A 16,728-nucleotide genomic window follows, 5' to 3' on the forward strand; every position below is an offset into this window, starting at 1 on the left:
CTGTTCAGTGGATTCCAGTTAGCAAGCTAATACAGCACAGGATAGTGACCAATAATTGATTAAAGAAAGGAATACAAAGCAACAGCAAAGAAAATAAGATGAATAAGAACAAATGAATGGCGATACAGTATAGTGCCAAGTCTTTGTTGTTAGAAACCTGTGAGAATTTGCGAATCAACTCTTGCTTGTTCGTCTTATTAATTAATGAGTTTTATTAACACCTCGCAATGGTGCAGTCACTGAAACCAGAGAGAAAACTTTATAATAATGAAGTTCTGCACTGTTGTTATTTTTGGACTAGAAGCAATATTGAGCATGGCTTTTATTGGCAAACGAGTCACACATTTACAGGATTCAGCTGCATCTTGTTACATTGTTTTCTGTGAGTATTTTAATAGTAAACTTTAACCAATAAACTGATGTAATAAGTTTTCATTAAAATTCTAGGGTCTCACAGGAAACTCGGGAGTCACGGGTCCAGAAGGCAAACCGGGAGCTACGGTATGTATTCAAATCGGAATATAATTTAGAAAGGAATGATGATCTGTTGTGTCTCAAGGCGTTTTATATTGTGTCTCAAGGGGTTTTATACACGTAGCTATATAACAATTAAGAAGGACTCCAGGGTGGAGAGTTTAGTTAACGGCCATTTTATTTACAATGTGCTTCTTCAGTCAATGCATTACATTTCCCATAGTGCATTGCAAATCACAACTGTGGTATCCCCTGTGGACAATTCTAATACACATTCAAAATACACAACATATTTAATAGAATATTATCAGGTTTTATTTTATTTGTGTCATTACCTACTGTTATAGTAGCCAGTAATATTTCCAGAGTGAAGATTTCTTCCCAGTGTCCTGGCCAATGTTCCTCCCTCAACCAGCACCATAAAGAACAGACATTTGCTGTTGTGGGAACTTGTGTACAAATTGGCTGCTGTGTTTGTCTACGTAACAACAGTGACTGTACAATAAAAAGTAATTAATTAGGGGTAAAGCACTTTGATAAGTCCTGAGGAGCAAGTCTGGTCTCACCAAGTGTTTGATAAGGCATTGTATAAAGGCATGTTTTTTTCTTTCTGTACAGTGCCTTAAAATGTTTTGCCTTTTTGGATTCTGCAATTGCTAACTAAATTGACAAAAATTACATTTCAACAACATTTGGAAAATTATACAATAGAAACTGAAAAATTTAGAATTCCAACTGTTGCTTAATTAACAGCATGTTGGGGTTCAGATTCATTCATGCGTACTGCTTAACCAGGACATCCCTATGGAGTAGATTCTGTAGAAAGTACCAAAAGAAAAAAGAGAAAGGTGAAAATCCTAGAATAATAAGTGTTTCCACTTCAGTGAACATCTGCTCCATAGCCTTTTCTAAAAACTAGGTTACGAATACACACTCATGCTCAGATAGAATAGTCAGTACATCATGCTCAGATAGAATAGTCAGTACACCACAGTCTTCTTCCTTTTCTTTCTTATGAAAAGACTGCCTGGTATTATGGTGGGTGCTCTTTGACCCAGTTAAGGATTCTTTAACTAGCTAGTCCTCTCAATGTTACCTAGAAGAAACTGAAAATACACACCTTCTATGTACCTACTGCCTTGATAATCAAACTTTTAGGCATTTCTTATTTTAGAGCTGGAACCTGAGGTTTCAATGTACTATTAAATAAAAGCAATTCTAGTACACTGCAAAGTTGGGTAAATGGAGTTGAGATACAGATCAGCCATGAACTAATTGAATGGTGGAACAGGCTCAAGGGACTGAATGGCCTACTCCTGTTCCTATGCTCCTAGCTGTAATAAAATGTATTAAGTAAGAACAAAATTAATAGGATACATAACTATTTCCATCTGCATTACCACAAAGTACAAATGATTAATACAGTTAGCCGATGCATATATATAGTAGAAAAACCCCCCAATAATTCTGTATTGCCAAACAAGCCTCCAGAGTAAAGAATAATGGGGGAAGAATTGCTTTGGTCACTATGTGCAGCAGCGTTGTAAATGCATCCCTGAAATGGTTAGTACTTCTCGCAAGTGCAGTCAAAAAAAGCCTGTTTAGATTTCACTATAAATACTGACCAGAGGGAATGTTCGTGAAGGTATTTATGATATTGCAACACAACCAGAGGCATTCTTCCCTTTGAGGTTTATAAAACTTAATGTTAGTGGGTTGAAAGCTGCTTCTCCTCAGTTATGAATTGAAAAACAATATCGATGCAATATAGTAGTTGAATGTGTCATTGAAGAACCACATATTTGCTTTAAAAATGTATTGTTTACAATTCTGCATTAGTTCAAGCAGTTCAACTGAAGGTCATTCAGATTTATGCTTCAGATAGTATGCATATCGCCAAACGAGAGTTTGAACCTAAATTAAGGTCATTATGCTTCAGAAACAGCTACTCCTGTGGGAACCCCGACTCTGTACCACTATTCTGGTTATGCCAAGATGGATTAGAGTCAGTCTGAAAATGTGCAGATTTAGAAAAAAATCATGAATATAACAGGACAGGACAGTCAACTATTGAATCTTTAAAATTGAAACTGTCTTTTAGAATAGATGGATTTTATTTTGGATTTCCTCAGAGTATTTATTGCCACTCATAATTATCTGCCATATCAGGATTGGTCAGCAAGTGTGTAAAAGATTCTTTCACTGAAGGTTGAGGCTGTTCTTTTGGGCAGAGTACACTCATCTCCATTTAAACAAAAACTATCGTTGTAATTAATCCACCTTTGAGCTATTTTAAGGTAAATGTTTTTCAGTGTTTTTAATACAAAATCCTTATTGAAAGTAAATATAAATGTCAAATCCTCAGACTAAAAAAAAATTGAAAGCCAGTCAGTGTGCGGAGTTTGCATCCTCTGGGGCTTTCATACATGGGCATTCACTATGATTCACAATCCGCATTTTGTTTTGCTGCACATATCAAAAAGACAAACATACCATTTTACTTCTACTCTCAAAGTTTTATTTAGCAAATCATGAAAGCCTTGTGATTACTTTTAAATGGACCAACATTCCTGTGTTTTGGAGCTTCATATTTTTGCATGTGCACTCAACAATTTTATTTGATTCTTTCTTGTGGAATTTCCAAAATTTGTTGCCACCCATCATTTACACAAATACATAGGTCATTTTATGTATCTGTTCAGACATGCATGATGAATGACTACTTGGTTACCAGAGGGCTGCTGACTGCCATGAAACCATATTGTGGCATAAGTCACTGGTTTCAGTACAGGAGGGGAGAAAATAGTGCTTTCTCTGCTAAAAATGTATCCATCAGCCGCTAAAAAAAATTATAACGGCCCAGAAATTCAGGTCGGAGGCTTCCCGCGGGTACACTTACCTAGCGCACCGGCCGTTGAGCTGTGGGCCCGCATGGGATTCTGATCCTGGGCCTGCTCCAACTGCCGGCGCGCAGTGCTTGCGTATCCCAGGGGTGCAGTTAGTTCGATGCGTCCCCTGGGATCACGTGGGCCATGGAGAGCCAATGGTACCAGGAAAATGCCCATTCATAAAATTGACAGGAAGAGCTGTCAAAACTATAAATACGGTAAGCCCCAAAACATCACTAAAACTTCAAATAATTTTTTTTTTAAATCACATTTTTAAAATAACTATAAATGACATAAAATAGCTATTTTAAACAATAATTTAAAACTTTGAAAAAATTAATTACATTTTGTAATGGGGCTAAAAATAAACTTACCTTTCTTTAAAGTATTTAAAAATAATAAACCTGTGGGAAAAATATTTTAATTTTAATTAATTCACCACTTACCTTGTTAAAAGCAGGCCTTGTGCCTGCTTTATACATGTGTAACTTCTGGAGACTTACCCTCCCGGAGAAACCTGCAAAAAAACATAAGTTCCAGGCGCACGCGCTGCCTCTCCGGCGTACGCGTTCGACCTCTGAACTCCTTCCTTTAAGGGAACGGAAGTTCCGGTTTCCCGCGCATGCGCAGTGCATGCACAAAACTGGCACTTCTGTTGGGCCTACGGGTGAGTACCCCGTGCGTACTCACCCATGGAGACCCGAATTTCTGGGCCAACATCTTTCACTTTTACTATCTCGCTGGATAGGTTAGTCACTGTTTGGGCAACATACAAGTCTACAATCGACCTACTTGATGAAATATTGTTCAGAGAGATTTAGGTGTCTTCGTACAGGAAACACAGATCTGGGCTGGATTTTACCTTTCGGTGCGGCCTAGGGGCGGGACAGCTTCCTTCCGGGTTCTGATCCTGCCCCCAATGACGTCTAACGCACAAACACTATTTTGCATCAATTGGACTGGTTAAGCCCGCCCTGCGGGCTTGCCGGCCAATTAGGAGAAAGCCGGTATCAGATGATGACGCATCATCTGCCGGTTTTCTTAAAGGGGCCATGATCAATTTTTTTTGACAGTTGATTTTTCAGTGTTTGACAGCATTGAGGTGCAGCAAACACTGGCAATCACTGTACAAAGGTGAGCCCTTGCACCCAGGCTCTCCAGTGACTCCCTCCTTAGACTAGAACAGATGGCAGCTACAGGTGAGGTTACAGAAGCGATCTGTCACTGGTGAGAGAGGTTTTCCCAATGAGGTGGGACTACACACGCAATTCAAAACTTGTCACCTACAGAAAAATCTAAATACATTAAAAATGATTTTCCCAACATTTACTTACATATGAAAGTCACCAGTGTACAATTGGATCCTTCACACCACTTCTGCAGCTGTCATCAATGAAGAAAAATTACAGTAGACCAACAGCACGCCACACTTACCCTGGCATGGTGTCCAGACTTCGGGTAGCCTGCAGTAGACCTGTCAAAATTACAAAAAAACTCTTAACTGCCTGTTAACAACCTGTTAACAAGCAGTTAAGTGCCTATAATCCTCTTCCCGCCGCTAGGTGTCGGCTCCATGCGCAAATCGGGGACCTGATACCTGGGAAGATTGATTGGAGGCAGGATGACAGTGGGTTTCTGACCCGCTGTCAATCTTTATGATTTTGCCGGATATCCTGCCTCCAAACCCGCCCCCTGAGCGCCGGCAAAATTCCGGCCATAAAGTTAGCGTACAGGTACTCAGCCTCAGAATAAGGGGTCGGCCATTTAAGACTGAGATGAGCAGGAATTTCTTCACTCAGAGGTTTGTGAATCTTTGGAATTCTCTACCCCAAAGGGCTGTGGATGCTGAGTCATTGAGCATATTCAAGACTGAGATAAATAAATTTTTGGACTCCAGAGATATGGGGATCGGGCGGGAAAGTGGAGTTGAGGTCAAACATCAACCATGGTCTTATTCAATGGCAGAGCAGGCTCAAATGGCCGTATGGCCTACTCCTGCTCCTTGTTCTTATGTTCTTAATGCATATATTGCAACAGTAAACAATTGCCCTGAATTTGTGGTCAGAGGCGTACCTTTGGAGCACACCTCCGACTTGCGAAACATTTCCGAACTTACCTTCAGGCTCCAAAGCTATGGAGAGTTCAGGTCTCAGACCTCCAGGCGTACGCATGCGTAAAGGCCCACGGATCCCAGGGATGCAGGCAGTTTGGAAGCACCCCTGGGATCATGTGGGCCAGGTCCTCCAATGAGAAAGGCGGATTCCATTGCAGTCACCTCCGAATGGATTCCCCTAATGACATGCAATGGAATCCCCAAATAATTAAACAATTTAGGCAATTCTAATAAATATAAATGTTATGATTTTCAAATTTAATTAAATGTCCTTTCATTACACCAAGTACAATAAAAATTACATTAAAAAAATAAATAATTTTAAACATTTTAATCTGGGCCAATATTTGCATAAACTAATTTTAAGTGTTTGTGCATTATTTTTTTATTAAATTTTATTATTAATTATTATATTATATTAATTAAATGAATTATTATATTGGGATTGCTCATTGCTTCATGATCCATTCTCCCTATTCTTAGTTGATATCCTTTAAGTTCAGTGGGAGGTCAGTTTGTTTAGCTCTTTCAAAGAGCCGGCAGATGCACAATTGGCTGAATGGCCTCCTTCTGTGCTATAAGATTCCATGAGAGAGAAATTTTAATTAAAAATTGTGACCCATATTTTCCAGTAAAAAAATGGATAATGTTGTCAATAAATTCTAAAGATGCTATCCAGCATGTTCTTTTTACCTGCTGATACTAATTCCAGTTGTACAGAGCACATGTGTCCCATATGAAATAACATCACAATCAAAGGCGTACATTTCTTATTTGAACCACTGTGTATTTGTTACCAGGGTCCTCCGGGTGAGGAAGGACGTCCCGGCTCACTGGGGTCAACAGGACTAAGAGGTTCACCAGGTTCCATGGGTTCAGTAGGACCAAGGGGTAATAGTGTAAGTAAGAAATTTGTTATTCTATGCAGATTATATTGGCATGAAATACCATAAATGTTCTGTTTGTGCTGTGCCAGTGGGGAGATGGCTGTGTGCCTCAGGATTCGTTGCCTACCATTTTCCATCGATAATCGTCAGCTAGCTCACAAAGTAAAATCTCAATTAATATCATTACCATTAAATAACTTTGCAGTGATAATTATATAAAATCAAGTAGAAACCTGTAATGCACTTCTAATTTTGAATCTTTAAAGGTAGGGCTATAAGGATCTCAGGAAAAGAAGTACATGAGCAAAAAAGGAAACGGCACTATCCCTGTACCTGTGCAGTGATGTAACTATGGCAACATTCTGCTACAGCAGGTGCGCTTTATCGATTTAAATGAATTCTATTAATATCCTTGTATTTTTATTGTAGGGCGATCCTGGTAAGACTGGTGAGAAGGGCCCTTCTGGTGTCCCAGGTCAGAGAGTAAGTAGCATATTTTTAATGACTTACAAATTACGTTTACGAAGTGCTCTCATAAAGGTTTGAAAATAAAGGTCGTTCATTCCTGGATTCTGTTTTTTTTTAAATTATTGTGTTAGGGTACACCTGGAAAAGATGGGGAAGCTGGACCTCAAGGTCATATTGGCCCATCGGTAAGTACAAACTCTTGCAAAGAATTGTATCTCCATGTACTTTTAATGCAGATATTGGAAAGATGCTATGCTTGCTTCATAACAGAAATCAGTTAATTACTATTCACAAAATCTAAGCTAGAGTCCTCTTGTTAATGTACTAGGACAATACAAACTGAAAAATTATATAATCATCTTTGTTTTAAAGGAATCAAAGGCATTCTTTAAACATTGCTTTAATTAAAGACAGGTATTGTAGTTTTCTTCAGACTGATGCATGTCATAACCATTAGTAGGTGATGCCTACAGTTGTCCTCTTAGGATCTTACAAAATAAGCAACATAATATTATATTTTCTAATTATAAGTTTATTTTAATAAATATATACACAGTCTTGACATCCAAAACATGGCATAAACAAATAGGATCTATTTTGCTAGAATTATGCATTCATTTTTTAAAAATAGCTCAAACTCTTGATATCTCCAAGAATAATCCACAATCCAGTTTCAGCAATGATGTATTTACAAGTAAATTTTAAGCATGTCGAGGAACCATTTCATCTGTGTGCTATTGATAGTGACATTTATAAAGAATGCAATTGTGACTTAACTACAAATAATACACAAAGTAAATTGTCCATTCTGATGTATTTTTTGTTGTTATTTTGCTCAGGGTCAAGCAGGAGACAGAGGAGAACAAGGCCCTCCTGGCCCTCCAGGATTCCAGGTATGTATAAGAAATACATTTCGGTAGAAATTTATATAATGAATGTAATCTGAAACATTTTGGACCCGATTTTCTGCCAGCCGTCGGGCGGCTTTCCAGGCAGCCGGGGGCCGAAAATCGCCGAAAAAGTGGGTCGCGACCCCCCCCCCCCCCAAACCCCCGCCTGATTCCCCACCCCGTCCGACTTTCGGACCGCCGTTTCTCCACAACCCGATTCAGTCCCACCCGCCACTGGCGGGACTGGCAGTCGGAACAGTAATGAGCAATTATCACCATGTTTAAGCTGATTTTAGGGCGCCCTTGCGATTTTCAGGGGTTGCCCACGCTAAACACGCCTGCGGGGAACCCCGCTGATGAAACCTGGCGTGAAGCTTGCCGGCTTGCTTGCTGTCAGCTGCAGCTCATTCGGGAAAGCTGCGATTTAAAAGGACAGCATTTGTATGTTGAAGGACCTTGTTGCAGGTTTGGGGCTACTTCTTCAAGGCTTAGGCACAGCTGTGGAAGGTTGGAGCCTCACACACTTCTCCAACGTGATCTCCTGGGAAGCCCCTCTCGCCACCCTCACTCAGCGCTTCCTCAGCGGAGGCATCTACCAGAAGCATGGGACGCCTTTTCTTCCTTCCCTTCTTGCCATTAGAGGATCTCCAGCAGCAGAGGCGGCAGCAGCAGAACCAGGAACAGCAGGATGAGCACCAGGCTGCTGCTCACTCACCTGAAGCTGCACAGACCAGAAGGGGCCAGCGCTTGGAAGTGGCTTGAGAGCACCTTGCTGCGCTTTAGGGGGCCATGGGGACCCGTATCTGCACTGGCAGTCCTACTCAGAAGGACTTCCATGAAGGTCTGGTTTCTCTGTTCAATAGATGGCCAACGCTCCTCAAGAGATGTCATTCTCTTATGAGCACTCAACCATGTTTTCCGTACCCTGGCGAGTTATCTCCTCCATGGAGGTTGCCAACCTTTCCATGGTGATGCGTTCCTGCGCCAGTGACTCCACAGAGGCTCTGCTCATGGTCGTTATGGACTCCTCCATTCGCTCCGCACTCGCAGCGATCCTGGAGACAAAACCTGCCAGAGACTCCTGCATCTGTGCATGGAGATCCATCACCTCTTCTCTTGCGGATGGACCCAGAGGCAGAGGGTCGACATGCAGTGCAGCTGAGCTGAGCTGGCAGAGTCCTGCGCCCTCCGACGAGGACTCTCCACTGCTGTCCCTGTCTCCAGAATCTGCTGATGCTCACTTGTGAGCGGTGATACACCAGGTGACAACACTACTCTATGTCCCGAAGGTCCCCTCGAAGTGTGAGTGTCTGCGCTGGTGCTGGGTGTGCTTACTTTTGCTGACGCTGCGCCCTCAGAGGTTGGAGCTTCCTCTGAGGAGTCTGGCTGCACAGCCTCTTCCTCCTCCACAGTGGGGACGGGGGCTCTGTATGGTCCTGTGGGGGAGTAGAGGAAGGAGTTAGAGATGTGATGCCAAGGTTACATGCAAATTCAAGTTGACATCTGCTGACACCTGCATCCATGCAGCCTTGGTCTCAGTGGGAGGCCTCTTCCTGCCTGACCTAGGGAAGAGGACCTCCCTGTGGGCCCTAACCCCATCCAATAATGCCTGCAGGGAAGCTTCGTCGAATTTGGAGGCAGCTCGGGGTCTGGCATTGGCCACAGCTGCTGCAGGCTCCTCTGCCATCCTGTATGGTTCGTTTGGAAGCCAACAGAGGAAGCAATGCTTGAAAGCACCACGAATGATGACATCATACTGTGGGGCTTCCTGACTGGAAATGGACAATTAGCAAGGCTGCCCACATGCTGGAAATTAATTGGCCACTTGAGGGAAAATTGCGTGGAGCTGGCTGACACTTTTTTTTGTGTGTCAGAACCCCACATTCGGGGGAATCCGAAAATTTCCCACACAATCCACAAAATCGGGCCCTTTGTCATTTAGAATGGCCTCTAACATGTAATGTTTGTGTAGATAGCATCTACTGTCTTTCTAATTATAACATGGACATTAGATACCAAGGCCTGCATTTTCTGGAGGAAGGCAGGCTGGGAGTGGGTGGGCTCCGATGCGGTCGGGAGGCCGGGTTTCCCGCAGGCCCTGCCGACTTTAACAGCAGGGCCTGATTTGCATGCGAGGCCTTGGTTTCCCACCTGCCGCTAGCCAGATTGCGAAGCTGGCTGGCTGCGGGCGGGTAGGCCTGCGGCCACACACAGAAAAAAGGGAGGGTTCGCATGAAGGCCAGGCTGTTAAATGGATTGGGATGGGGAGGGGGCAGCGAGGACCGGGGATCAGGGCCGGGGGAAGGATTGGGAGGGTCGGGCAGAGATCGGGGCCGGATGATCGGGGTGGGTGAAGGGTAGATCAGGGCTGGCCACCGGAGGATTGTGGCCGGCCTCAGCATCATCATTGGGCGCGGGGTGGGGGGAGGCCTGGTGGGATACCTGGGGAAGTGATCGGAGGCCTCATGAGGGGGTCTCTCACCATTGACAGATCACTTCTGTCATCTCAACTTCAGCTACCATCTATTCCAGCAACATCGGTGCTCTTGAAAAAATCTCACCTTGGAGATCTGAATCCCTCCATGATCAGCCCCAGCACCAACATCACCAGGTATACCAACATCACCAACAACAGCACCGACCTTCTCCACAATCACCTGATGCTGCACAGGACACAGGGCATCACCACCCAACAACATTGCTGCCTGGGAGGCCAGCGATGGCATCACCATGGCCAGATTTACTTCACTTGATGCTGTACACCCTGGCTGCCACATGATGCACCAGGTTGCCACCACCTCACACCAGCACCATGAAGCATCCCTACAATGTCCAAGCCATTCGTTTCACGCTCTTCACATTTGTGGGGGTGGGGGGAGGAAGTTATATCTCAACATTCACTAGAACTCACTAAGATACTTCCAAAGGTGAGCACAGATCAGTCCAATAAGGTAAAGTGTTGAAAATAAAGATTTCAATGTTTGACAACACATTACCAGAAAATTTACATGAACATTGCATAAAACACCCAAGTGCCTACCCTTGTGTGTTGTTAGTTGGTATGATTGGACTAGGATGAGAGTGAGTGTGAGGGGTGGCTAGTGAGATGGGGAAGTGATAATGTAGATAGAGAGGGCTGGGTGGAGGTGCAAGTTAAGTTGGTGTGAGTAAGGATGTGCAGGAGTAGGGTAGGGAAGGCAGAGTTATGGGAATGTGATGAGTGGCACAGCAGGATGAGGTCAAGTGTGGCTTTGCAGTAACATTTCGTGATCTACTGAGATCATTGAAAGGTTTGCGCCACTGCAGCCTGGCCCTCCTGACGACATCCCTGCTTTTGCCCTCCTGTGCTTTATGCAACCAAGCTGCATTGGTGTCCTGGGGAGGTCTCTTCCGCCCATGGGAAGGGAAGAGAATCTCCTTGCTTGCTGTGACTCCCTCCATAAGCATATGGAGGGAGTCATGTGAGAGCCTGAGTGCAACCGTGCACCTCTGTGCAATGTTTGCAGCACCTCAATGCTGTACAACACTGTCAGAACAACTGTCAAAATGAATGTGGCCATGGTCCCTATAAGGAAACCGGCTGATGACACGCCATTAAATCATGTCATCAGACCCGCTTCCTTTTAATTGGCCGGGAACCTCGCAGGGCGGGCTTAACAAGCCCAATCAAAGTAAAACCCTTTTCACAGAGTGGCTGCAGCCGGGAGCGGGACCGGGATCCGCCAACCACCTCTCCCACCGCGATCCCACCTCCGCAGGCGAAATCGCGGATTCAGTGTTTTTATGTTTACTATCCCATGGTGTAATTGCAGGGCCTTGGACTATTTACTTGAAAAGAGTAAAATGGGTATCTAAAAACATAATAACCCTACAAATTGATATCAAAACCAGGTCTGGCTTTACATTTTGTGCATCTTGCTCAGAAAATATCAACTAATTTATTGTAAACAAAGTGGAAAAGCAAGTTTTTTTTACCCTTTCTGAAATACCAAATTTGCCTTTGCAGCTAGTTGAATTTTGATACAAGTTTACACAAGTTAAAATGAAGAGCATTGTAGACTGAAGAAACGTAATCATATTGCAGATTTAATTTTCAACCCTTCAATGTAACAATCTGTTACCATACAAATATTGTCTTAACAGAGGGTTAAAAAAATGTTGGTTGTAAAATATGTTGAATGAAATCCATTGGTAGTGATAACTGAATTGCACTGAATGTAATTTTATTGTATACATTTGAATGCTTTAGGGTCTGCCTGGACCTCCTGGTCCTCCTGGTGAACCTGGCAAGCCTGGCAATGAGGTAAGATAAGATCGCAAAGCTAAATCATCCACATGAAATCTTCTCCAATATACCAATAACACAAATATATTGAGTTTATTAATAGAATGCTTGAAAAAATAAGCAGACAGAAAAATGCCTCTACACAGAAACATGTTTAAAATATGCCAGATTTATGTAATTCTGCTATTAATAAATGACATCAGATAAGAAAGTATGGAAGTAGATGTTGTCATAACAATGATAAACGGTAATGATCTGCTCCATGACATAGTAGTTCCATTATATTCGATTGAAATTGCAAGCAATAATGAAACCAGACAGATTAACACTTCCACTTGAGATCCAGGGTGTAATTTTAACCTAACCCGTCCTGAGGGAAATGGGCAGGTCCAGGTTGGACACCCCTTTTATACCCTGTGTAAATTTTACTCTCCGATGACTTCAATTACAGTTGCATCTGTGCAGCTCACTCTGGAGGCACCATATATTTTATTTCCTATAGTGTAGCATGACGTTTATGAATGGTGCTGATAGAAACTTCTTTATTGGTCTAATCCAATTAGAGCAGGTTCTGAGCAAGAAGTGTCTTTTCTTATTATGTTTTCAAGAATGTGCGTTCCTATCTAGATTTTATAGACTTCTTGTACATTTCAATTACATGATGCTTATGGCAGGAGCATATTAATATATTTAGGTTTGTTGGTGTGTTTGTGCTGTCACTGGTAGCAGCCAGTTGAAACAGTTGGTTTGTTCTTGATGCCTGGGTTCAGTTGGGATGGGCAAATGCATGAGTAACAGTTTGTTTGATATACCAGTAATGCAAATATATTGAGTTTATTAATAGAATTCTTGCAAAAGTAAGCAGCAGAAAAATGCCTCTACACAGAAACATACTTTATGGGCAAAATCCAAATATTGCGATTAAGGAATGAAAACTCAACCCCTGTTCCATTTCATTTCAGAAAGGGAAAACCTTTCTGTTTTGATTATAGATATATTTTTAAACATAAAAGCAAACAATTAAAAAATAACTCAGAAATGAAATGGATATTGACCAATAAAATGATTGCACGGTGATAAATAATTTAATTTTAGCCTACTGAGTGAGTGAGGCAGTAAAAGTGAAAACGGTGTACGTTTAATATGTATGGAGTCTCTCGGGTTAAGTATTATGGAATAATAACTACAAAGCATTTACCTGGAAAAACAGAATCAAGTGACTGGTGCAGCACCAAAATCTGAGGAACTTTTTTCTAGAAACCCCAAAAATGTCAGTCTTTTTTGACAGTAACAGTGTAAGAAGTTGCTTCTGCAGCAATAATTATATGTGTTTTGTTTCTCCATTCCATGGCTACTCCTGTTCTGCCAATGCTTGTTTGAGGTTTATTGCCAGTTCTGCTTCTATTTCAGTCCTTTCTTCCTTTATTGCCATTCTTATTTTGGATTTGCTTCGTTTTATGATTTTGTCCAATCTACTCAGTCTGGTTGATTATTTTTCCTGTTCTTTCTTTTAGTCTTTTCTTCCTGGCATTTCAGTATTTTTCCCTTGCACAACATATCCCTGTTTACTTTCTCTCATTGCTCCTTGCCTTGTCAATGAAATCTGAATGGGTTACTCTACCCTTCAATGTGTGTAACTCAGTCTAATAAGAGCCTATAATGGTTTTTCTTATTTGTTCTCGGGATATGAGTGATGCTGGCAACGCCAAATTTGTTACCTCCCCATTTGCCCTGAGATGTTGGTGTTGGGCCTTTTTCTTGAACAACTACAGTTTGGTGATGGGTTTGCCACTATAGTGTCACATAGGGAATTCCAGAGGTTTGGCCCAGTGATAATGAGGAAATGGCAATATATGTCCAAGTGGAAATTGTGTAACTTGGATGGGAACTTGGAGGCGATGATATTTCAACAGTGCTGCTTCTCCAACATAAGCAGATTTGGAAGACAGATGAGAAGAGGTGAACTCAGTATTGAATCTGACCCTTCATGCTGACAGTTATATTATAAAAGAACAAGTTTTACCATTTAAGGAGAGGCTGTAGTAAGAGTGGGCCTTACTTTGGTTTAACTTGCTTTTTCATTTTTTTAATTATTTATTCTGTTTCTTCTATTTCATCATAAATTGTCATTTAATCTATTCATCCACATTCAATTAGTTAATTAATTCTTTCTTGACTTTCTTTATCTTTTCTCACATATGACCGTTCTCTGCTGTCTTTTTTTTGACTATTGACAAAATTACTTTTTCTTCATGTTTTATTTTCTTGTCTGACTTTTTACTATTCTTTTCCTTGGCGTGACTTCCCCGTGCATTTTGCTGAATCAGGTATCGTTTTGGAATACTGAACATTGCAAATTGACCAAATGATCCAGGAATGAGATCACCAGAACCCAGACTTGGTGCCTGCGACCCACATCAGCTGGGAGCTGCGAAATTCACTGGCCACAAAACAGGCATTTGGGCATGAGAATTTTTAAAAAGGGTCACTTTGTTTTATCTTGGCCTGCACCTGCACAAACTTAAGATAAACAGAGGCAAAGCTGCTGCATGGTAGTGCGCATGCCAGCTATGAAAATCTAGAAGTAATCAGGGCAAGCATCAGCCATGTTTTCCACGAGCTGCCAACTCTGACTTAACAGGGTGGCTTTCGGAGCCTGGAAGCGGAGCAACATTCGAATAAAAATTGAACTTTACTAGATCGGATGTCCTTTTTCCATTACTGCAAATTCAGTGAAGGATCCTATGGCACTGCTGTAGTTTCACTATTCACTGGAGACTGGTTTATGTTAAGCCCATTTATTTATATCCTTTTAGAGCAGGATATGGATAAATGAGAATAAAAGAGAATTTGAATACCTATGTGAAGAGTCACACGGTCCTGCCTGTATAAAGTTTAACTGTTCTGAATAACATTCCAGAGCACAGAACATTTGGCCAACAGAAATTCAGAAAAAAATCATTGACAAAGATTAGTTCACAAGACTATTAATTGGAATTATTAAACCTTTTTTATTCTTCATCTTCCTGCAATATACTCCTCATAATACATTATATCAGGGCTTAAAAGAAATGAGCACAAGCTTCTAAAACTCCAGTTCTGAAAGTATAAAGAGTAAAGTATTTTAGTTTATTTTAGAGAAGAAGAATATTAGAAAATACTTGCAAATGCAAAAGTTTTCACATCCTTTTTGTTTGAATTTATCTCTTGACAGGGCATCCCAGGTGACCTTGGTCCATTAGGCCAATTAGGTCCAAGAGTAAGTATAATTGCAACTTACTGTAAAACATATGGATGTGTTGAGACAACACAGTGCAATGCTGATATTATATGATGAACTATTATAGGGTGAACGTGGCATTCCAGGTGAGCGTGGATTGCCTGGCCCTTCCGGTCTTCAAGGTCCAAGAGGTATTCCAGGTGCTGCTGGCAAAGATGGAGCTAAGGTATTTATTAAACACTGATAACATCAATCAGTTTTTACTCATCTTCTCACTCTTCGCCTATACAACAACAGTGATTGCACTTAATTAATTCAAAAATTAATTGGAGGAAAGCAGTTTAGGATGTTCGAGGGCATGGTAGAATGTAATATAAATGCAAGTTTTCCTCCTAACTAACTTCCCTCCTCTCCTGATGCTAGTAACTCATGCCAGGGTTCCACAGCTGGTATTAGCCCTCTTGTACCTCACCCAAATGGCCATTTTTTATATGTGATCCCAGTGAATGATGGCATGAGGCATCACAGGTGAGCCCAATCCTGTCCTCACAGGATGCCCATATACATACACTTTACTGCAATAGTTACTAGGCAGTGTTTTAAAAAATGGGGAATCCTTGCCGATTTTTGTTTTCCTTTCCTGGCCCAGGGATGCCAAGGCCAATTGTAGAATTCCTACCTTGCCCCACTAAGATTAAATGATTCAGAACAGACCAAGGACTGAAACTTGAACCTTTTTATTTAGTAAGGTTCAATACCACAATGCCTTTACTCATTGTGCCAATTGGAATTCATCATCTTACTCGTAATGAGCTCATTTTAATTTGAAGGGTATTATCATATTGGTCTCAAGATGACATGATGACAAAATGTGCAGCAAATCTTTAACATTAAAGCACAAAAAGGGGAAGTATGTCTAATTATTTAATTAAGTTGTTAAGAGACTTCTGCGTTAATGCACCAAAAGTTACCCTGTTTTTTAATATCCTAATAATTACTTCACGTAAGAAGCACTACATTTTGGTGATTGTTTCTTTAATTTTAGGGTCTTCCTGGACCTACTGGCACTCTTGGAGATCCAGGTCCTCCAGGTCTTCAGGGAATGCCAGGGGAACGAGGAGCTTCTGGACCTTCAGGTCCTAAGGGTGACAGAGTAAGCAAACATCTGTACCTACATTGAATGTATATATACATAGTTAATCCAAATTATTTGGTGCCTAGTTCCTGTCTAATAACATCTCTTTTCATATGACAGGGTATTGCAGGTGGAAAAGGATCTGAAGGCAACCCGGGTAATGATGGTGCTAGAGTAAGTAAACTCTTTATTTTACTCTTTGCTCTTTTTATATTTAAAACCAATTAGAGGATGTTATTAGTTATCTGCTCCTTATCGCCTCAACTGGATTGTAAACAACTGTACAAAAAAATTTAGAAATAAAATTATTGTTCAGGCAGAAATATTTGGGGGGTGGGAGGATTGAAAATGGGACAGGATCGCGAGAG

General features: G+C 41.5%; 1 protein-coding gene across 1 annotated transcript in view; it reads left to right on the forward strand.

Moving 5' to 3' along the window:
- LOC147120251 (uncharacterized) overlaps window positions 1-16,728 on the forward strand; it is a 368,220-nt gene that overhangs the window by 295,300 nt on the left and 56,192 nt on the right. Inside the window, exons 26-35 of the mRNA XM_085985896.1 lie at window positions 448-501; window positions 6,276-6,374; window positions 6,792-6,845; window positions 6,962-7,015; window positions 7,670-7,723; window positions 11,970-12,023; window positions 15,220-15,264; window positions 15,353-15,451; window positions 16,271-16,378; window positions 16,481-16,534. Coding sequence (XP_085842022.1) covers window positions 448-501; window positions 6,276-6,374; window positions 6,792-6,845; window positions 6,962-7,015; window positions 7,670-7,723; window positions 11,970-12,023; window positions 15,220-15,264; window positions 15,353-15,451; window positions 16,271-16,378; window positions 16,481-16,534 — 675 coding nt within the window. The remainder of the gene's footprint in view (window positions 1-447; window positions 502-6,275; window positions 6,375-6,791; window positions 6,846-6,961; window positions 7,016-7,669; window positions 7,724-11,969; window positions 12,024-15,219; window positions 15,265-15,352; window positions 15,452-16,270; window positions 16,379-16,480; window positions 16,535-16,728) is intronic.

The sequence above is a fragment of the Somniosus microcephalus genome, chromosome 4 (assembly GCF_052327205.1).
Source record: "Somniosus microcephalus isolate GS21.2 chromosome 4, FLI_Smic_1.0, whole genome shotgun sequence".
Classification (NCBI taxonomy): Eukaryota; Metazoa; Chordata; class Chondrichthyes; order Squaliformes; family Somniosidae; genus Somniosus; species Somniosus microcephalus.